Below are 24,023 nucleotides of genomic sequence, written 5' to 3'. Positions count from 1 at the left end.
ATTCCGTGGTACGGGATGCTATTATCCAGTCGGTGCCCGACAAAGAAGTTCGGCAACGTGCCCTTCAGTTGGCAAATCCAATTCTAGATGAAGTCCTATCCATTGCGCAGTCTTTTGAAATTTCTCGCGCCGCTGGGGTGCAAATAGAGGCGTGGGGTGACGTCGGGGAAATACAACCTCTGTGCGCTGTTGACGATGCGTGTGGTGCGTCCCCGCCGGCCGACGTGGCCGCAGTACGCTCCCATGTGCAGCCTCGGCCTAACTGTAAACAAACCTCTAAGAAACTGCAGCAAAACCCCTGGCAACTTCCTTCATGTCCGCGGTGTTTTACGAAACATTCACGCGAGGATTGTCCCCAACGTTGGGCTGTGTGTCACAATTGCAAAAAGAAAGGTCATGTGTCTTCCGTTTGCAAATCCGACCGCATACATGACGTTCATGAACGTGACGCTGATTCCGATTCTGTGTTGTCTGTCAATTGCACTTCTTCCGTTTCATGGAAGTTATTCCTCACTGTCCAAATCCTTGGTCGGGATGTTCGCATGCAGGTGGATACCAGTTCTGCTACCACTATAATTAATTTTCAGACTATCTTCAGTTGGGTTCTCCACTCCTATCACCTGTCACTCGGCAATTATGGACGTACAATAAACAGAAGATTTCTATCTTGGGACAATTTACTGCTGAGGTATCTTACAAATCCGTCGTTCGCACTGTTCCCATATCTGTGGTCGACCAGAGTAACGCAGAGAATCTTTTTGGTTTCGATGCCTTTCGCGTTTTTGGGTTCTCCATAGACGACTCTGTCAATATCGTCTCTGATGCTATTCCTTATGCTCAATTGGATTCCTTGTCGACAACATTTTCGTCCCTCTTTTTCTCCTGGGTTAGGCCGTGCAAACGACTTTGAAGCTCATATCAGGCTCAAACCCACTGCTCGGCCTAAGTTTTTTCGGTCTCGGCCCATTCCTGTGGCCCATCGTGATAGGGTAAAACGGGAGCTGGATCGTCTCACTACTTCAGAGGTCTTGCTTCCTGTCACTTCCAGTGAGTGGTCCTGTCCTGTCATTGTCGTTGCTAAGCCCAATGGTAACATTCGTCTCTGTGGTGATTTTAAAGTCACTGTAAATGCACAATGCCTCATCGACACTTACCCTATGCCCTGACCTGAGGAATTGTTCACTAAACTTGCGGGAGGCCAGTATTTTTCTAAAATTGACCTGTCAGAAGATTATCCTCAACTTCCTCTTGACACTGCTTCCCGGCAGTTTCTGGTCCTTAACACGCCTTTCGGCTTCAATCAATACCAACGATTGCCATTCGGGGTTGCCAGCCCCCCTGCTCTCTTTCAGCGATTCTTAGAACAATTATTGCTCCCTGTCCCTGGGTGTATAAATTACATGGACGGCATTGTTGTCACTGGCTCCACCACTGAAGAACATCTTCAGAACCTCCGCACACTTTTTCATGTCTTACAGACTGCCGGTCTTAAGTGTAATCTTCAGAAATCACAATTTTTTCGGGCATCTATCACGTACTTGGGGTTTCAACTCTCTCGGGATGATATTCGTCCGCTTCAGCAAACTGTCGCTGTCATCGATGCCCTTCCTCGCCCTACATCTGTTAAGGAACTGCAGGCCTTCTTGGGGAAAATAGCATACTATGACAAGTTCTTACCGTCTGCTGCTTCGGTGGCTCAGCCGTTGCATAAAAACGTGCCTTTTCACTGGTCCGCGTCATGTGATGCGGCTTTCCAGAAATTGAAGACCATGCTGAAACAGGCCCCGTGCCTGGCTACTTATCGACCTGGCCAACATCTTGTTCTTGCCACGGATGCCTCTCAATACGGGGTCAGTGCAGTTCTTGTGCACCGTTTTTCAGACGGCTCTGAACAATCCATTGCTTATGCCTCCAAAACGCTCACGGACGCCCAACAAAAGTATTCTCAAATTGAAAAAGAAGCTTTGGCCATTATTTATGCTCTTCATAAGTTTGGTGTTTTTCTCTATGGATCCAAATTACATCTTGTTACGGATCACAAACCACTTGTTTCCTTGTTTCATCCATCAAAGTCACTTCCTGACAAGGTTGCACATCGCCTCCAGCGTTGGGCTCTTTACTAGTCTCGTTTCAATTATGAGATTCATTTCCGGCCGACGGCTCAACATGCGAATGCTGATGCGCTGTCTCACCTTCCCATGGGTCCTCATCTGGCATTCGATAAGGACGAACTTTTGTGTTTCCATCTGGATGTTGCCAAACAGCGGGTTGTGGACGGATTCCCCATCACAGGGGACCGGCTGGCGGCGGCTACGGGTTCTGATCCTACCCTCTCCCTTGTTCTACGCTGTATTCAGATGGGTTGGCCAGATTGTCCGTCCACTAAGACTTCTGACCCATTGCAGAACTACTATGCTTTGCGCTACCGCCTCACGGCTAGGGATGGTGTTATCCTCCTTTCTACCAACAATGCTTTGCCGCGTGTTGTGGTACCTGCATATTTGCGTGTTTCGGTTTTGCGGCTCCTTCACCAAGGGCACTGGGGTGTGTGTCGCACAGAATCTCTGGTGTGCCGTCATGTGTACTGGCCTGGCATTGACTCTGAAATAGCACACATGGTCGCTGCCTGCGGCCCTTGTGCGTCACAGGCCGCCGCCCCGAAGTCATCTTTGTCACCGTGGCCTTCGCCTGAGACGCCCTGAGAGCGCATTCATGCTGACTTCGCGGGACCTTTTTTAGGTACTTATTGGCTCCTCGTAATTGACGCCTACGCTAACTTTCCTTTCATTGTCCATTGCACGTCGCCTAGTGCTCTCGCCCGCGTTTTTTCTTTGGAAGGCCTTCCCTCTACTCTTGTTACTGATAATGGTCTGCAATTTGCCTCTTCCAAATTTGTGGATATTTGTGCTCATCACAGCGTTATGCATGTCACGGCCCCTCCGTTCCATCCACAATCGAACAGTGAGGCTGAATGACTGGTCCGCATATTTAAGGCTCAGATGCGGAAACTCATGACTTCTTCTGCTGCTGATGATGTGCTTCTCCAGTTTCTGGCTTCTTACCGTTTCACCCCCATGGGCGCCCACAGCCCGGCTGAGCTCTTACATGGCCGACAGCCCCGCACGCTACTTCATCTTCTGCGGCCTTTCACCTCACGACCGTGGGTGCCTTCGCTTGGCCGGTTCACCGCCGACGACCTTGTCTGGGTACGGGGATATGGCAGGCGGCCAAAATGGAATCCGGTCTGCATCTTACGACACCGTGGCCGACGCCTGTATGAAATCCAGACGGACACGGGTGTTGCAGTGCATCATTTGGACCAGCTTCAGCCTCATGTGCTGGCAATGCCTGTTCCGAATGCCGCTACACCACCTTCAGCTCTACCGGGTACTCGGGATCTTGGCGTCTCTCGTTACTCACAACGCAGCCCTCTCACCATCATCTCGGTGCCAGTACAAGAACGGACGCCACCAGGAGACGTGCCCATGCAGGAACCGGATGACCGTCATCTTTCGGAGCCAATCTACTTGCCTCCTTCTCCTACGGACGCCAACACATCGCCCATGTCTCCTGTTATATCAACTGGACTTGCCGCAATGGGCAGATTGGCGCACGGGGCCCTAGCAGATTCGACTCCTACGTCTCCTGTCATCTCGGCTCGTTATCATTGGGGACACTTCCGTCCGTACGGGAAGCCGCCTCCTCGAGACTTTACGGCCAGTCACACAACGCCTGTGGACATTAGCAATCTACAGGCCATCTCCATCAAGACCAGTGAAAAAATTTAAAAGGGGGGAAAAGTGTTGTGACTCGCCGATCGTTCAAAGTGCCGCCGCACAATTACGTGAGTCCTCTACATGCGGCACTGTCTGCCAGCCATGCAGCAGCTGCGCCACCTAAGCTGCCAGCCAGCCAGCGGCCACTAGACTTGTACTCAGTGCTCATTCGAATGTTACAGTGTTCACATGTCTTGCTTTGTCAGCTTGCTCAGTGAAATATACGTGTTGTGTCGTTTTGAAATATATGTGTTGAACTTGACGTTATAACAGATAACAATGAGATTTCTGGCATTTGATGACTATTGTCCATGAAGGAATTCCATTTGGGGTGGCCTCACCCCCATAGATGGTTGCCTTGCTTAGTTTTCGTGGATCTGACTGCTAGATGAGCAGCAGGTACCTCTGTACTGTGACAGGGAATGACTACAGAATGTTGGGGAGCAACTTCATACGGGATATGGCGTTGGACTTCGTCCCACAGGTCGACTATAATTGCCTGCAGTTGACGTGTGAATATAACTAGCGTGATGTTTGACATCTGGCAGTGTAGTTGTCATCAGTGTACTCACCTTCTTTCTCTGCAGTACCATACAACTTGTTCAGGGTATTCATAGTGGTTACTTACCAACATGTTGCCCTGTATGCTCCAAATGTGTTTTTCTGTGGAGCAATATATTTACACCAACTCCACATTGGTTGTACCTTCTTTGTTCGGGTGCAGGGTTGTCATTTGACAGTTGTGGCATAAGTGCAAGTTCGCCAAGTCCGTTCTTCCTGGCACATTCAATTGGTGGTGGAGATTGGTACTTACAGGTCGATACACCTCTTCTCCAACATTGTCTATTAACACGTGACATAGGAGGTTCTACATTAATGGCCATTATCTCTTGTTTACTCAGTCCAACATTTCTGGCTGCCATAAAATTTTATCTCTCTTCTTTTTTGACTGGCATGTGATAGAGGCAAGGTCATGATGGTCTTCCATAACTGCCATAAGAACTCAATTGAAGAGTTGCTCGTACCTCTTTCTTCCAAATCTTTTTGTTCCATTTCCACAATTGCTGGCATAATCTGATGAATTCTTGTGGTGTTATAATAACATCCTTTACAAAAAGAGCTTAGTTTGTGTGTTCTGTGACACCTTTCATCAAGTGGGATATTCTGCCAGCTTCTGTCATATTCAGATTCACAGCATGGCATAGGGCCAAAATATTGTGTATGTAAAACTGCATTGTTTCCCTGTGATGTTGGGCTCTGTTCTTCAATTGTTCCTCTGCTAAGTGGACTTGTCACTGATTGTCACCAAACGTTTCCTTCAGTTCGGCCTGGAATTCATCCCAACTGTTGGGCTTCTCTTTGTTGTTCTCGAACCAATGCTGGCCGTGCCCCCCAAGTAAAAGTACAACATTTGCTAAACACATTGTGTTATCCCCATGAACCATGGACCTTGCCGTTGGTGGGGAGGCTTGCGTGCCTCAGCGATACAGATAGCCGTACCGTAGGTACAACCACAACGGAGGGGTATCTGTTGACAGGCCAGACAAACGTGTGGTTCCTGAAGAGGGGCAGCAGCCTTTTCAGTAGTTGCAGGGGCAACAGTCTGGATGATTGACTGATCTGGCCTTGTAACAATAACCAAAACGGCCTTGCTGTGCTGGTACTGTGAACGGCTGAAAGCAAGGGGAAACTACGGCCGTAATTTTTCCCGAGGGCATGCAGCTTTACTTTATGATTAAATGATGATGGCGTCTTCTTGGGTAAAATATTCCGGAGGTAAAATAGTCCCCCATTCGGATCCCCGGGCGGGGACTACTCAAGAGGATGTCGTTATCTGGAGAAAAAAGAAAACTGGCGTTCTACGGATCGGAGCGTGGAATGTCAGATCCCTTAATCGGGCAGGTAGGTTAGAAAATTTAAAAAGGGAAATGGATAGGTTAAAGTTAGATATAGTGGGAATTAGTGAAGTTCGGTGGCAGAAGGAACAAGACTTTTGGTCAGGTGACTACAGGGTTATAAACACAAAATCAAATAGGGGTAATGCAGGAGTAGGTATAATAATGAATAGGAAAATAGGAATGCGGGTAAGCTACTACAAACAGCATAGTGAACGCATTATTGTGGCCAAGATAGATACGAAGCCCACATCTACTACAGTAGTACAAGTTTATATGCCAACTAGCTCTGCAGATGCCGCCTCGTAGAATTTTGCACAGAGCACAACTTAATCATAGCTAACACTTGGTTTAAAAATCATGATAGAAGGTTGTATACATGGAAGAACCCTGGAGATACTAAAAGGTATTAGATAGATTATATAATGGTAAGACAGAGATTTAGGAACCAGGTTTTAAATTGTAAGACATTTCCAGGGGCAGATGTGGACTCTGACCACAATCTATTGGTTATGACCTGTAGATTAAAACTGAAGAAACTGCAAAAAGGTGGGAATTTAAGGAGATGGGACCTGGATAAACTGAAAGAACCAGAGGTTGTACAGAGTTTCAAGGAGAGCATAAGGGAACAATTGACAGGAATGGGGGAAAGAAATACAGTAGAAGAAGAATGGGTAGCTTTGAGGGATGAAGTAGTGAGGGCAGCAGAGGATCAAGTAGGGCTAGTAGAAATCCTTGGGTAACAGATGAAATATTGAATTTAACTGATGAAAGGAGAAAATATAAAAATGCAGTAAATGAAGCAGGCAAAAAGGAATACAAACGGCTCAAAAATGAGATCGACAGGAAGTGCAGAATGGCTAAGCAGGGATGGCTAGAGGACAAATGTATGGATGTAGAGGCTTATCTCACTAGGGGTAAGATAGATACTGCCTACAGGAAAATTAAAGAGACCTTTGGAGATAAGAGAACCACTTGTATGAACATCAAGTGCTCAGATGGAAACCCAGTTCTAAGCAAAGAAGGGAAAGCAGGAAGGTGGAAGGAGTATATAGAGGGTCTATACAAGGGTGATGTACTTGGGGACAATATCATGGAAATGGAAGAGGATGTAGATGAAGATGAAATGGGAGATACGATACTGCGTCAAGAGTTTGACAGAGCACTGAAAGACCTGAGTCGAAACAAGGCCCCCGGAGTAGACAACATTCCAGTAGAACTACTGAAGGCCTTGGGAGAGCCAGTCCTGACAAAACTCTACCATCTGGTGAGCAAGATGTATGAAACAGGCGAAATACCCTCAGACTTCAAGAAGAATGTAATAATTCCAATCCCAAAGAAAGCAGGTGTTGACAGATGTTAAAATTACCGAACAATCAGTTTAATAAGCCACAGCTGCAAAATACTAACACGAATTCTTTACAGACGAATGGAAAAACTAGTAGAAGCCGACCTCGGGGAAGATCAGTTTGGATTCCGTAGAAATACTGGAACACGTGAGGCAATACTGACCTTACGACTTATCTTAGAAGAAAGATTAAGGAAAGGCAAACCTACGTTTCTAGCAATTGTAGACTTAGAGAAAGCTTTTGACAATGTTGACTGGAATACTCTCTTTCAAATTCTAAAGGTGGCAGGGGTAAAATACAGGGAGCGAAAGGCTATTTACAATTTGTACAGAAACCAGATGGCAGTTATAAGAGTCGAGGGGCATGAGAGGGAAGCAGCGGTTGGCAAGGGAGTGAGACAGGGTTGTAGCCTCTCCCCAATGTTATTCAATCTGTATATTGAGCAAGCAGTAAAGGAAACAAAAGAAAAATTTGGAGTAGGTATTAAAATCCATGGAGAAGAAATAAAAACTTTGAGGTTCGCCGATGACATTGTAATTCTGTCAGAGACAGCAAAGGACTTGGAAGAGCAGTTGAACGGAATGGACAGTGTCTTGAAGGGAGGATATAAGATGAACATCAACAAAAGCAAAACGAGGATAATGGAATGTAGTCGAATTAAGTCGGGTGATGTTGAGGGTATTAGATTAGGAAATGAGACACTTAAAGTCGTAAAGGAGTTTTGCTATTTGGGGAGCAAAATAACTGATGATGGTCGAAGTAGAGAGGATATAAAATGTAGACTGGCAATGGCAAGGAAAGCGTTTCTGAAGAAGAGGAATTTGTTAACATCGAGTATAGATTTAAGTGTCAGGAAGTCATTTCTGGAAGTATTTGTATGGAGTGTAGCCTTGTATGGAAGTGAAACATGGACGGTAAATAGTTTGGACAAGAAGAGAATAGAAGCTTTTGAAATGTGGTGCTACAGAAGAATGCTGAAGATTAGATGGGTAGATCACATAACTAATGAGGAAGTATTGAATAGGATTGGGGAGAAAAGAAGTTTGTGGCACAACTTGACCAGAAGAAGGGATCGGTTGGTAGGAGATGTTCTGAGGCATCAAGGGATCACCAATTTAGAATTGGAAGTCAGCGTGGAGGGTAAAAATCGTAGGGGGGACCAAGAGATGAATACACTAAGCAGATTCAGAAGGATGTAGGTTGCAGTAGGTACTGGGAGATGAAGAAGCTTGCACAGGATAGAGTAGCATGGAGAGCTGCATCAAACCAGTCTCAGGACTGAAGACAACAACAACAACAACAACAACAACAACAACATTTGTTATGTTTGGCAACTATTGAATGCTTCCAGCCATTTCCTTAGGTTCTGACCAGCATCTCTGGAAAACACTGTTTGAGGTCTGATGTGCAGCTGACACTGTTGATTTGGAATCCATTGGACTCTTGAATATACAGACCTTGGGAATGATATATTGCTTGTATTGCAGTTCCTGTCGATGTATATGACGGCTTTTAAATTGCGTTATTGGAATCATAATGTTGTAATGTTTTGAAGTACCTGCTGTCTCCACAGTATAGTGTCACATCATAACCAGAATCAAGTCCAGACATGAAAGTAGTGTCATCAGTGAAGTACAACACTTAGTACTGAAAGCACATTTATTACTGACACCAGTGCACAGCCAGAGCAGAAGAGAACTGAACTCCAGGGTAGGAAGGGCTGCTATTTATACAAGCTTTGGGTATTCCAGAATTTACAAACATAAGAACTTAGGAGAACTTCCCAGAAATTATAAATACTAAATAACATATAATTGCTGATTGTTGAGTTTGAACTGGCCACCTATAGCACACCAGTGAGCAGTGCTAACTGCTACACCACACTGCATGCAGCACACTTCCGGTAATATTGCACTTTTGCTAATGTGTACTTTTTAACACATTATCCTTCTAGACTGTTATATTCATCTAAAATATCATTTAATTTGATGTTTGTGGTACCTATGATAAGTGACTTCCAAAAGAATGTTGGTTATATTGTCATATCTCATATATTGGTCATAAACAGCCTAAAAAGCTTGTAAGGATGTTGCAGGGGTGGTGGTGCTCAGAAATTGTTGTTAAGGAAAAAGTTTAGCACATTGCACCATTTTCAAGTTATCTACCATTGAAGTTAGCCAATCAGGTTGTCATGCATTCGAGTTCAAGCAGCCTGTCAGGGGCTATGTCACGAAATGTGTTCTTCATTTGGTTTCCTCAAACTGAACTAACATAGCTTCTGCTCAACTATCTTTTTAACCAGTAATGGGCATTTCAACAAGTGGTAACTTGCAGAACCACAGATCCCTATGCATTACCACTTTTTTGTGCATACAAGTGCTTGTATTTGTACGTACAGTGACCTGATTGACTAACTTCAGTGCTAAATAAGTGGGAATTAATTTCTTAACAATTATTTCTCAGCACAACCTCCCCCCTAGCATTCTTGCAAACTTGTCTGTCTGTTTCTGAGCCATACCCCCCCCCCCCCCACACACACACACACTGAAGTTATCTGAAACATGTAACAGTTATGTGCCCAATTAGTAAAGATTCTTCTAACTTAGTCTTTAGTTTTATTCTGCATATCACTAACCTGTGCTCCCTAGGATTCTGTGCAGGTTGAAGACTGACAAACAATTCACAAAGCCTTTATTTCATCAAATATTTATCCATTTGGTCCTTCCCAAGTCAGTACTTTTTCATGAAGCTCCAAGGATTATATGATTAACTGAACCAATATATTTCATTTCAGTTTCATCTCCGCTCCCATGGTTATGGAAATTACTTTTACTCTTAATTTTTTTGCACTGGAAAATCAGAATAGGTCTTCGGATGTCATGTGCTTTGTCAGAAGTATAGCTTACATTGCCAGACCGTATCACCCACTAACCAGAATGGAAGTTTTTAAGCTCATTACTTTTTCAGGATTATGGCATATAAAACATATTTCCAACATTGTTCGGTAGCTGTGCACACACTCATTGCACTTCGTGAAGTTAACTTTCACTAATTATAATTGATAGAACCACAGAATTAATGTGGCCATTAATTGTGTTATTCACCAGATTGGTGTTTCTTGTACTTCCACACTCAAATAAATTCATATTATTGTGTACATTACATTTGTGACTGTTATCTCAAAGTCTTCAGCAATCAACAAGTATATTGAACCCCACACATATATAAAGTTACAGATGAACTAAAAAGTATGTGGATCACGAAAGGGACATGATGAAACCCAAAAAGAACAGATCTTCACCCACAGGAATAAAAAAAAGAAGTGTGGTCAACTTAGAAAGGAGCTATAAGCTTTCTGGTTGGCATGTGGAAGATGGAAGAGACAGTAACTATTAAATTGGCCTGACGTAGCAGATAGGACTGACGAGAGAGAGTGTGAGGGCTGTGCTTGTAATTAGTAGAGTTAAGCACCATCCAGGTGATGTCAGTGACATCAACTCCAGGTCCAGTAAGATTGTACTGGTCACAGTGGTGACTAGTTGTCAACGAATACATAGATAAGCAAGGTTGCTTAGATGATGAAGTAAACACTGAGGTGTCTGAGGACAGCACGGATGAGGTCAACAACCTTTCCATAACTGTAGTGTTGCTCTTGGAAGTCTGTAACTTAAAAATAAATTACTGTTTGATTGAAACTTCAATCTTTTATAGGGGCCAGAATGAAGGAACAATTGGTGACAAGATCTTTGGTTCTTCTTCCCTGTCAGCATCCTTATCCAGAGGTCTGTGATATTGCACTTCCTATCATGTGAGGACATTGCTTGGTGCTACTTGTTAGCATGCAGCCTTTGAAGCCTGATTGGAACTTTCATAAGTCAACTAGTGGCACTAGGAAAGGTGCTTTAATGGTGTGGAGGTGGATGTGTTATACTTGGGATGCACTTGGTTCTGATGTCTTGTGATGCTGTTAATTCCAAACACTTTCCTATTGTCTGTGGATTCCACAGGTAGTGTTTCCTGGGTGGCCTGAAGAATACCATCCCATTCACTCTGAATCTAGTTATACCTGGGTGATAGTGGTTTTGAATCTGATGATAGCATTAACTTCAGCTGTATGAAAAGCTGTTTACTGTGAAGCAGTTTTGCCGAGTCTTTCTCGTTCACCTTGGAAGTGCGGTACAAGCTTCCTTGTTTTGATTGCTTATAGCTGTTTGCAACTGTTGCTTTAATGTTCTGACCATTCTCTCTGTCTTGCCATTAGATTCAGTGTGGAAAGCAGCTATCAGAAAAGGCTTAATCCTATTCTTTGCACAAAATTTGTGAAGAAGTTTTGGTAGTCTGTAAATAATTGAACAAAGCTTTAGAAACTCCAAACTGTATGCTTTGATGTCAAAGAGTAATGACTACCACAAAAAATAAATAAAAATAAAAAATATTTTCCTGTAATGCATTCACAGTGATGAATTGCGGGTTTCCTAATGGTAGAGGTGTTGCAGTTGCAGTATTTGTTGTTCTACTTCCTTGTATGTTTCATGTTCCAGCACCATATAAACAGCACCCATTTTCAACAGAACTGATATGGAGGTGTGACTATCATTGCTACATTCTTTATTATCTTGAAATAGTAGTTCTTTGTACCAAGAAAAGATTTCAATTATTTCAGCTCACAAGGATTTGTAAGAATTTTTATCATCTGTCTATATATCTGTATGTTGTACAGGGTGCAGCAGAACCGACTAAGCAGTTTTGAGGAGCAATAAAAAGTAAATCTGGATGTATAGAGAAAAAAATGTTTCTATTTTCAAAATTAGTACAATATACCATTTTACATTCATTTAGTTTTGAAAATAATGTTCTCAAGATGGCGGTCATTAGCATCAATACATTGTTGTGGACGATCCTTGAAGTTTCGAGCAACTCTTGCACACGTATCGCAGGGTATGGCATTCACTTTGTCAATAATCCACTCGGGGTGTGAGGGCGGCATTTGAAAACCTTTTCCTTCAGATATCCCCAAAGAAAGTAGTCACAAATGCTCAAATATGGTGACCGTGCAGGCCACTCAACATCACCCCTCAAAGAAACGAGGCATCCTGGAAACATTTATCTCAAAACATCAAGTGAAATTCGAGCTGTGTGTGCAGTATCTCCATCCTGTTGGAACCACAAGTCCCCCAGTCCATGTTTTTCAACAATCTTGTCCATTCTGGGTTGCAGAAAATTTTCAACATTGAAACATAATGTGTGGAATTCACTGTCATGGTCACTCCTTCCTTCTCAAAAAAGTAAGGGTCTACCACGCCAAATTGTGATATGGCACACCACACTGTCACTTTAGGAGAATGTTGCGGTCTTTCATGAGTAATTCAGGGGTTAGTGTCAGCCCAGCAGCGAAAGTTTTGCTTATTCACCCACCCACTAAGATGAAAATGTGCCTCGTCACTACTGAAGAAAGCTGCATTAGGAGGGATCTGAGCCGGGCGTAATTCTTGAGCAATCGTTATTTTGAATGGATGGAACTTCAGATCGCATTGCAGAATCCTCCTCAAACTGCAGTCTCAAATCCCCATTGCAACAGCATGTCATCAAGCAGAACATTGCGGTGATTGTTGAACTGCTGTACTCACCGCTGCACATTTTCTTACATTCTGATGGATCTGCATCGTCCATGTGTGCTTCCAGTGTGTGCTACCAGTTTGCTCCAACTGCCGAACCCAGGACCGAATTTTGTTTGCATTAGGAACGTCATTGTTGCGTGGAATGTTGGACTGTCGCCGAAAAGCTCATTGTGTAGCACTCACATATCTATTGTTTTCATAATAAGTACGAACGGCAAAACCACGATGTGCACCAGTCCAGACCATGTTGGCTACTGAAATGGGTTCAACAACTGAACAAAGGCAGACAATATTCAACTGCCTACTCCCACCACAGTCCTAGCAGTAATTGATAGAAACTGCTTAGTCAGTTCTGCTGCACCCTGTATAATGTATTTGTCTAAGTTATGTCCCAAATATTCAGCTTGGAGTTTAAATAAACAGCATTGTTTTATTTTGAGTCTCAAGTAATTTCATCCTAAACATTAAACAGCATTATAAAATGTTTCATATGTTGCTTCTTGGAAATTCCCATGTTGATTGTTTTGTCTCTGCAGTTCACACATCTCGAGATTTGCCTTGTAATTTTTTTAAACTAATGCTGAAATATTGCCAAGGTACTATTTTTCCCAACATCGTCCCCACTGCCCCTCCCACCACCCCTTCCAGGAAGTTTTGTTTCTTTCATGAGCATGTGTATGACAAGCATGGGACCTCGAACCATTTGGGCACTGCTTCTTACCCCTGTTGCAGTCTTCCAGCCCTCTTTTCCCACCTTCTGGGCCACCGAGGTAACAACACAGAATGAGGAGACTCAAACGTTTCAAGCTGGTGGCCATACAACCACAGCAGTCTCGATTGATTGATCAGATTTATATAATGTAGAAAGGTACAGTCCCAAGATATTTCTGTAGTTGCACCATGGGAGGAAAAAAGATTAAGAAACATGAAGAATAATATACACCACAGTACAGGATCTGCATCAGATGACTAATCTTTCCTGAATATACATCCACTTTTCTTATGAGAAGAAATGAGACTTGTGGTGAAGTTGCCTCACCAGATGATATGAGAAGTAGATCAATCAACAGATTATCTCCCATTTATCGTGGGCAGTGATCGCAAGTAACAAATTTGGTTTTATGCCATGCACCACAGTGCGGCCTTTATGAGGTGTAACTGTGACAGGGATAATTTTTCCTCGTGATCTTAGACTACAGACAGATAAAGAATTACTGCCCAATTTAGAAAGATGGGTGTTCACTTTGTCAGTATATCCAATAACTCGCAAAAGATACCAGGGCAGACATTGGAGCTTTAATTCTGGCCATAGAAGGCGATACTCTCTCTGAAAGATTTATAACAGCTGTTGGGACTCTTCCTCCTCCTCTCAAGTACAGGATAAACTATCTACACTCCTGCAAATGGAAAAAAGAACACATTGACACCGGTGTGTCAGACCCACCATACTTGCTCCCGACACTGCGAGAGGGCTGTACAAGCAATGATCACACGCACGGCACAGCGGACACACCAGGAACCGCGGTGTTGGCCGTCGAATGGCGCTAGCTGCGCAGCATTTGTGCACCGCTGCCGTCAGTGTCAGCCAGTTTGCCGTGGCATACGGAGCTCCATCGCAGTCTTTACCACTGGTAGCATGCCGCGACAGCGTGGACGTGAACTGTATGTGCAGTTGACGGACTTTGAGCGAGGGCGTATAGTGGGCATGCGGGAGGCCAGGTGGACGTACCGCCGAATTGCTCAACACGTGGGGCGTGAGGTCTCCACAGTACATCGATGTTGTCGCCAGTGGTCGGCGGAAGGTGCACGTGCCCGTCGACCTGGGACCGGACCGCAGCGACGCACGGATGCACGCCAAGACCGTAGGATCCTACGCAGTGCCGTAGGGGACCGCACCGCCACTTCCCAGCAAATTAGGGACACTGTTGCTCCTGGGGTATCGGCGAGGACCATTCGCAACCGTCTCCATGAAGCTGGGCTACGGTCCCGCACACCGTTAGGCCGTCTTCCGCTCACGCCCCAACATCGTGCAGCCCGCCTCCAGTGGTGTCGCGACAGGCGTGAATGGAGGGACGAATGGAGACGTGTCGTCTTCAGCGATAAGAGTCGCTTCTGCCTTGGTGCCAATGATGGTCGTATGCGTGTTTGGCGCCGTGCAGGTGAGCGCCACAATCAGGACTGCATACGACCGAGGCACACAGGGCCAACACCCGGCATCATGGTGTGGGGAGCGATCTCCTACACTGGCCGTACACCACTGGTGATCATCGAGGGGACACTGAATAGTGCACGGTACATCCAAACCGTCATCGAACCCATCGTTCTACCATTCCTAGACCGGCAAGGGAACTTGCTGTTCCAACAGGACAATGCACGTCCGCATGTATCCCGTGCCACCCAACGTGCTCTAGAAGGTGTAAGTCAACTACCCTGGCCAGCAAGATCTCCGGATCTGTCCCCCATTGAGCATGTTTGGGACTGGATGAAGCGTCGTCTCACGCGGTCTGCACGTCCAGCACGAACGCTGGTCCAACTGAGGCGCCAGGTGGAAATGGCATGGCAAGCCGTTCCACAGGACTACATCCAGCATCTCTACGATCGTCTCCATGGGAGAATAGCAGCCTGCATTGCTGCGAAGGGTGGATATACACTGTACTAGTGCCGACATTGTGCATGCTCTGTTGCCTGTGTCTATGTGCCTGTGGTTCTGTCAGTGTGATCATGTGATGTATCTGACATTACTCAAGAAGAATGCCTGGAGTCTCCTGTGAGCATAATAGTAGTAGACTGCCTCCCACACTTGACAAAATGTTCGTGCTGTGTCATAACGCTATTGATGGATTATTAAAACACTGGTGAAAACAGATTTCTACTGGGTATTCCAAGCCATAAATAACAAGCTGTAAGTGACAATAGGAAACACGCAGATTATTTGAGGTAAATTGATTTTAACAAGTCATTTTTAAGTTTCAGACTTGGGAGGCACATTGGTTACCTCCTCTCTCTCTCTCTCTCTCTCTCTCTCTCTCTCTCTCTCTCTCTCTCTCTCTCTCTCTCTCTCTGTGTGTGTGTGTGTGTGTGTGTGTGTGTGTGTGTGTGTTTTTCTCTTTCCCTTTTACATTTAATGCTCTAGATCGAGCATGGACTAAAAATTGTTACAGGTGAGGCAGCAACCGATCACTTGTTATATCTTTGAGCATTTGTTTCTTAGCAGGAGATATAAACATCACAGTTCTTTTGCTGCCCTTCATAACCTCTTCAGGAAACATGTTTGTGATGGGATGGCATAAACACACTGAATTTTGATGACAGCAAGATGGAGAGATTTGGTTATGCATTTTCAACCAGAATACCTGCTGTGGCAGGTATTATAGGTATAGTTTGTGTAACCATCTGGAGGATACAGCTGGTATGTTGTCTAACTTCTAGGACCAGTTGACTTATCATTTTATCAAAATCACACACACACACACACACACACACACACACACACACACACCATCAAACAGTGACCATTAACATTTGGGCTGGAATGGCTCCTTAACAGAAGCATCTGACGATTAATTTCTGCATACCAGCTTTACAGAACTCTGAGCACATTTCAGTGTTAATGTTCAATCACTGCTGGCTTTAGGTTTTGGGAAATTTTCCATTTATTTGGAGAAATGTCGAAAGCGTAGTGTACAGTACTGAAATTGTCATCCAAATTGAGCTGTTTTACCACACAAGTGATGAGTTTTGTGGTATAAAACACAATCCTGCCATGCTTAACACAATACAATGGTCATTGCTGTTAAGGCAGCAGCATGTATCAGGCACAGAGCAAATTTATTCAAAAACGTCTTCAGTCAATGTAACGTGTGTAAAATTGTTATTGTATATGTGTAGTCTTTTCTAGTTGGCATCAATTTTTAATAAAATTATTTTGAATTGTAAATTGTCATATCAATAAAAAAATCTGCCTCTGTTGCAAGTGGCTTTCATCAGGATATTTAATACTTCTAGATAAGTGTAACTTGAACCATTTGGGACTGGTTGTGCAGTATTACACACCATTACGAAGACCACTTGCAATAGTATTGAAAAGTTGTTTCATTTTGCATTATGGCAGGATCTACCACACAAAAGAAAGGAAGTTGTAGCTATTCATTATCAGAGCATTAGAGCCATTTCATATGCAACTAATAAGCAATGAGTTGAAAATAATATATTTTATACAAAAATTTGCCCTCTATGTGTGACCCATCATTTGTCAAAGTTTGTCAGCATGGTCCTGGTGATATTGCTCCTACCTGTTTCTAACCTGAATATTCCCAGTACAGTATCTGTTTTCCCATTTTATTGACTTATTGATTTTCTCATCTATATTTGCTCCCATATTATCAACCATTTTAATCCTGGTCCTGAGTTCTGGGCAGTATGTAGTAATTATTTCGGTTTTGCTATTACACCTTGTTACATAGTCTGTGCTATTTTGCTTTGTATTGTTTTACTATCGCAATAAATTAATATTTGTAACCTATTTTTCTTACATCTGAAAATATACTAACCTTTCTCCATTTATTTATTTTAAACAGAGGTGCTCGACATGGCTTGGGACTCAGTGGCAAACTTGCTCGAATTGAGGATCAAGACAAGAAATTGCTTAAACAATTATCAGGAAGTGAGAACTTGAAGAAGATTAAGTTATCATCTGATTGTAAAACCTCTAAAAGTAGTGAAAATCAATGTGCAGACAAGTATTCCACAAAAACTGTCGAAAAATGTACAGAAAATGACTGTGGTACATTAGAAGAAAAAAAGAAAAAGAAGAAAAAAAGGAAGAAAGAAAGAAAGGAAAAGTGTGTTGAAGATGTGTAACAGTGCAGGCCTCTCAAATCGCTGAAAGCCAAACTTCCTTCAGTATTTTATTTCATATTGTTACCATTAACAGAAATAAAATTAAAATTACTTACAAAAATCATATTATCAAGTTTGAGCATTTCTTCTATATTTTCATTGTCATATGAGATCCAGTGTTACTGTGATGAAATGATTCAAGATTTGCCAGTCTTTGTTTCTGTTTTACTGTACTTCCTCAAACTACAGCAGTGTGTGTTTGATTCATTCATCCTGTTGAACACTATTAGGATGAAAAGCTTTATTAGCCCCAATATGTGGAAAGCATGATCTTTAAATGCAGTCCTAATTTTGAAGTGGCATGCAACAATTCACTGTGGTTGCAATCTATTATGACTGTATTATCATACACAAACCAGTTTAAGCTCCTTTGACCATTTATGTCAGAAAGTGGCTCTGGTTGACAGTTTTTGGTTTTGTAGTGAATTATTGGCAGTCAGTCAGGACTCTGTATTTGTGCAGTACACAAACTTTGAACCTAGAAAGTTATCAGGAACTGAAAATAGGTTTCTCGAATTGGATACCCTTCTACGTAAATTGTTTGTTTTTATTTGTGCTATGCTTTACTAAGGTTGGTGTTGCCCACTCCTGGGCTGGAAACTCCCACTGTTTTTTGTCAGGATATTTGGCCTGACGACCTATTGGGGGGGGGGGGGGGGGGGGGGGACAGGCATTTGATGCAAATAAAACATAATTAGTTATTAATCATTGTATAGTCCAATATGCATCTCATAGCTGTGGCCTCAGCCATGACCAATTTCTTCATAGGCTGTAATGAAATCTGCTGTCATCAGTGGCGGAGGCTTCCTAGAGGTCACTGTGTCAACCCATAGCTTAGGCTGGCAACTTACAGTTTGGTATATTGTGGCTGTACGCTGATCCATACATGCTTCCCTTGCGGCAGATCTGCTGAGGAGGAGGTATGACTGTGGTGCTTGTGTGATTGATTTAGATGCTGCCCTGAGAGTGCTCTGTCCCCCTCTCATCACTGCTCGTGTTGTCCTGTCAGATGGTCCATTGTGTTGGGTGCCATGGTGTCTGATGTACGCTGATCCTGGCCAATCAGTTCAGTGGGCCCTCTGGTCCATATGATGCCAAAGTATCAGAGCATCTCGTGACCTGAACTGGAACAGTGATGGTGGACCTATGGATTACCTATTTGTGGCAGCTTCTGTCCTGGACTCCAGCATCAGTTATCCAGTGTTACAGAACTGCTATCATTACACCAAGTAGCAAGAGTGTGACTGGCACAGTGTGACAACACTGGAACAATCTTAAACAAGATGTTACAGTACAGTAAATAGAAAATCAAGTGTGAATGAGATTGATCATACTGATTGACTACCCCTAGGCCAGCTTGTCTCGGGGTATTTATTGAACTGAGAAGACATTTTGGTGTGCAACAGTATTTGTAATGACCAAATCGGTCCAGTTTAGTATGAGTGGTCAGTGGTCTCCAGTTCTGCTACATTTGCTTAATGGAGTTGTTGCAGGACTGTAACAGTTCTATCAGGTCCCCAATATGCGTCGTTGCGTCCTATCTAGTGCATCTTAATTTTACAAGAGCAGCGAAGGCAGTTTGGTGTACTCTTGTCTTACATTTTTCTGGTAAGCTTAGTCTCTCACACAGAATTGTCAGTGTTGCTCTCTTGGTGACCAACTAACTGTGGCAAAATGTTTACATGTTGCGGCTGGCTTGTATTGATACCTCCCTGTGCTAAGACAATGCTTGGCTGTGGGGACTTAGTACAGGACTGGGGGATTAAAAATTTTATATTTCGGTGTGTAACACTATTGTTGCATCAACCTCGATTGGCCAATACAAACAGTGAATAACATTACTGAGGTAAACTCCTGAGCAGAATGTGGTAGTAATGATCACAATGTTTATTGCATTCAATGCAGACATGTGCCCTGTGCCCAGAAAAACTAATCATGGACTAGTACTAGAACACAGTTCAAATCATAGAATCTTTTTATAATTCTGAAAGGACAAGAGGGAAATTTTGTAAAACTTCCACCTTTGTGTTGTAAAAGGGTTTTGTCTGGTATTGCTGTAATATTGAAATTGGTGAAAATCCTCAGAAATTGACTGCCACCACACACCGTGCAACTGCTTTTGAATACTTATCACCTTGGAGAGTATGTGATTGGGACTGAGCTAGAAACCTCTTTTAAATTACAGCGAACAGCTTATGCTGGGCAGATATATTATGGAAGAAAGAGGGTATACAGACATTAACAATGTCATAAAGGCAATTAATGGAGAGATGTGAAAAGGTCTGTGTCTGTACATGCACTCAACATGCCTGAGCTTCTAGAGACTGTCAGAGCAGAATCAGTTTGCTTGAAATTATGACATTACATACCTATTCCTTTAACCCTTTGAGTACTGCATACGTGATATGCCGCGGCGCTCCACCTTGCTGCGGGGCCTGCGGACGTTGTTTGCCGCTGAAGTGGGCTTTCCCGTGGGCCCTCCAGATGGCATTCGCTGCTCTGCCTGGCCGGTACTTAAGTCCTAATGACGGCTTATACCACAGCTGGTTCACTGCCTGTGGGCCTGCGGACGTCAATAGCCACTCAGGGCTGCATGCCGGCCCATCGCAAGTTCTTTTGTCATATGCACTCCCTGGGATGGATGTACCTTATTTATTGTTCTGTGCCGCTGTCCCTGCTATCTGGGAAACACACTGCTATGGATTTCGCAGTTGCTTTTCGACATTTGTGCTAGCTGGTTCATGTGATATTCTGCTTCTGTGGTGTCGTTTAGCTATCTGCCGTTTCATCAGGATTTTTAGAGTGCTGTCTCTTTTGAGCTCCACAGACAAATAGCACATCGGCGTCGTTGCACTGACGAAGAGATACTGGAGATACTGACAAGGAGTGACAGTGACAGTGAGTGTGGCATCTTCAATGAATACAGTGAAGATGGAGATTCATCAGAAGGATGTCGTAGTAATGCACCTCCACATACTTCACCTAGTAGAGCTCGCCAGGACAGTTCTTCTTCAGATTCTGAAAGTGAAGACCAATCGATCCGTAAAAGGCCACGCCCTAGTGAGAATGAGAAATTTGATCGGAAAAAACATTATTTCAGTCCAGCACTTGATGACTTATCTTCAGGACATAATTGCCAACTAACGCTTGGTGTAAGTGTTCTATCCTTTTTCATGCTATTTCTGTCAGAAGATCTGTTGAAATTTATAGCTCTTGAAACGAAACGATTTTTCACTTTCACCATGGCAAAGGAGCAAAATATCATTATCAACTTTTCATTTATGTCTGGTACGAGATCTTGTGGAAAAATTTGCTACAGAATGGAGAAGAGATAGGAAAGGAAGACGCTCTGATGACAAGAATCCTCTTCGCTTTACTGGGAGGCACTTTCCACATGTCATTCTAAGTGACCAGTCCAAGAAACGCGGACTATGGCGTAGATGTGCAGCCTGCTCGAAACAGAATATGCGTCGAGAAACGAAATATGAATGCAAAACATGCAATGTACTTTTGTGCATTGACCCATGTTTTGAAACATACCACACAAAGAAGAACTTTTAGCCAAGTTGCTAAAGCTGGAAGATGAAATGCAGCCCTTACTTCTGAAAAAATTACTTATAAATTAAAAAATAAAAATAATTACAAAAATTTAAAAAAAAATTTTTAACTTCGCCATTGCCGGTTCAAAGCCCGGGTGACAAGGAAGGCTGGGAAATATAACTGTGGGGAGGGGGTGGGGGGAGGAAAAAAATGAATTATCTGAGCTTAAAGAGCCTCTCCAGATGAATTACTTTGCTGACAAACACCTTATGTATGAACATGTGAAACATCCAGTCTGTGCTGACAAACACAGACGGGATGCTTCAAATGTTCTTACAGAAGGTGCATAAATAAAAACTTAGTACAAATTTATGGATTCTTCCATAGAAGTTAAACCTTAAACTTAGTGCAAATATCATTAATTAAACACAAAATTCTAGCATTATTATTACTACAAAACTGTAGCCTGGGTTTTGGTAAAAGATATTTATTTAAGCAGAGACTAGTTTCGGGGGATGCCCATTTTCAAACCACCATGTTAAACATAGACTGTGACAACCACATTATAGCTGTTAATAAAACCATAGAAGATGGATAGCTATCGATATTTTATGGTTTCATTAACAGCTATAATGTGTTTGTCACATTCCTTGTTGACATGGTTGTTTGAAAATGGGCTTCACCCAAAACTAGTCCCCGCTTAAATAAATATCTTTTACTGCAACTCGGGCTCCAATTTTCTATAAATATTCAGTAACGGATTGCTGTCCTATTTTTCCGGGACACTGGATTTGTGAAAAAATTCTGGGTGTACACTTGGAAAGGGCGTCTCGGCGCATGTTGGACAGTTGCACATACTCGCCCACTTCTGAAGCACTAAAGGTCATTAGGAATTAAAGGTGACATTTAATTAGGTAGTTTAGAAACTTGAGTACTTCCTTATCTAATTCTTAAACAAAAGCTAGAAATCATTGTTTATTTCTACTGTACAATAACAATTGCATCCCATATAAAAAGAATTCAGAAATGTTGAATTTTTTATTTTGAAGTTACCTTGGGGATAATTTATTTGGTTAAGGCTCTCAAAATATAGTGATTAGCTTCAAAAGTGTGTCTTGGCATCCAGACACTTCCCTCAATGGTTGGTTGGGGCGAATTATTGTGCTAGTACAGAAGAACGTCAACGTTTGGTCATTACGGATTATACAGTGTTTACATCATAAGTTGCATACAGAAATCTGATAATGAAGTATCCGTATGCCAAATAAAACACAGATGTGTACTGACACCTTATGACGATTCTCAAGAACTAATGGCCAGTGAAAGAAAGCCTTCATGAGGAGTTACATGTTAGCAATGTAAGTGTACATTAGGTCTGTTGATCACTTCATCTACAGATTCAAAGCTATGGAATAAGTATCCAGATATCCTGCGTTTATATGTAATGTCTGTGATCACTAACTGCGAGTCTCTCACGACCCCTGTGGTTCCAGAAATACTTGGGCAAGGGCGAGGACAGCCGAGCAGAGTGCTCAGGTACACACAATAGTCCGCGGAAGTGGCTGCCAGCGCAGGCGCACGGATTAGGCAGCCCCAAGAGCAGGTTTGACATGGCCAGCTGCATGCGCTGGTGCAGCACTCAAAGGGTTAAAGCACTTAAAGTGCCAGGAATTTGGATGCATTGTGTTGTTGTAAAGACCACAGACTGCGCAGAAAATTTTGGAAAGCAGCCCAGGAACAAAGAACAGTGTTATCATCTCCATCACCGTGTGTTAATTTATTGAGTCATGTTGTGTGGAGTAGAGGTAGCAGTATGTATCTGGAGGAACAGAACAACTATAATACAGATCACCAACCATGTATCATATTGCAAAACAGATTGTATATAAAGCACAACAGCCACCTGTTTTTATGTTGTCATTCATGGCAAGAGTGAAGAAATTGCCACTAAAAAAGTAGGAGCAGCAGCAACACAGATGCAGTTGTCAATAAATGTTAACACAAGTGCATTTAGACCAGGTTGTTGTCCACCTTGGTACCAATAAACAAACACACCAGCTGTAGGGCTGTGTTGTGGCTGTAATTTGTAGTTGGTGACACAGCGCTCTTAACTTGAGACTGTTATGATCATTCTTACATTTAAATTTCTGTTCAAACTGTGTGCGAAATTTTCAGTGTTGAACAGGGCATACAATATGTGTGTCTATATTGTTGATTAGAATTTGTGTTGATGGTGGTGTTAATAATGCCTTCTACAGTTTATTATGCCCCATAGTTCCTGTAAGAAATACCAGCCAAGGATAACTTGATATCTGTATTCCGCAAGAAAGACAACATTGTAGAACTTTGTTCAGGTGCTAGTATTCTGCCAATAGGGGTTCATTTTGGCTGCACCTGATTTCCATTATTGTGGACTTGGTCCACAGGTTTCATTTGTCTTTGATTCCCTGGCATTATCAGAATTGATATTTCATGATTTGTGGAATATTATTTGTTAACCTCCTAACTGATTATCCCGAGATATCTCGGGTTAAGCTGTTTTGCTGATAAATATGATCCCAACATAACGAGGGCCTCCAAATTTTGTGCATCCCTGCACCAGCACCCTGATTATAAATGTTGTAGATCCTTCCACTGCCGCTAGTTAGCACCAGCATCCAGATTATAATCGTTTTTGTTCCTTCCACTGTCACTTGTTAGCATTCTTTGCAGTTTCACTTTTTGTTGCAGTGTATTGCTGCTGTCTTGTGCCCCTGAAGTCATTGCAACATTACCATTTTGTTTTGTAGCATTTTGTTGCAATTGTTGCAGTATTACGTCTGCTTGTGATTATTCCAGAGAGGAAGGGCAGTGGGAAGATATCACTGTTTTGGAATCTGGTGGTGACTCTTTTGAACTTTGAGGATGTCAAATAAACACCTTTCAGCAATCAAACTTCAACCTTAT

General features: G+C 42.9%; 1 protein-coding gene across 1 annotated transcript in view; it reads left to right on the top strand.

The window, feature by feature from the left end:
• Nucleotides 1–17,601, top strand: part of LOC126183510 (G patch domain-containing protein 4) — a 59,164-nt gene extending 41,563 nt beyond the window's left edge. Inside the window, exon 5 of the mRNA XM_049925558.1 lies at nucleotides 17,216–17,601. Coding sequence (XP_049781515.1) covers nucleotides 17,216–17,498 — 283 coding nt within the window. The 3' untranslated portion in view covers nucleotides 17,499–17,601. The remainder of the gene's footprint in view (nucleotides 1–17,215) is intronic.
• The last annotated feature ends 6,422 nt before the right edge of the window (nucleotides 17,602–24,023 follow it).

Source organism: Schistocerca cancellata, chromosome 4, assembly GCF_023864275.1.
Source record: "Schistocerca cancellata isolate TAMUIC-IGC-003103 chromosome 4, iqSchCanc2.1, whole genome shotgun sequence".
In the NCBI taxonomy this organism is placed as follows: domain Eukaryota; kingdom Metazoa; phylum Arthropoda; class Insecta; order Orthoptera; family Acrididae; genus Schistocerca; species Schistocerca cancellata.
Note: the sequence above shows the minus strand (reverse complement) of the source record. Positions and strands in the feature narration are given on the sequence as shown.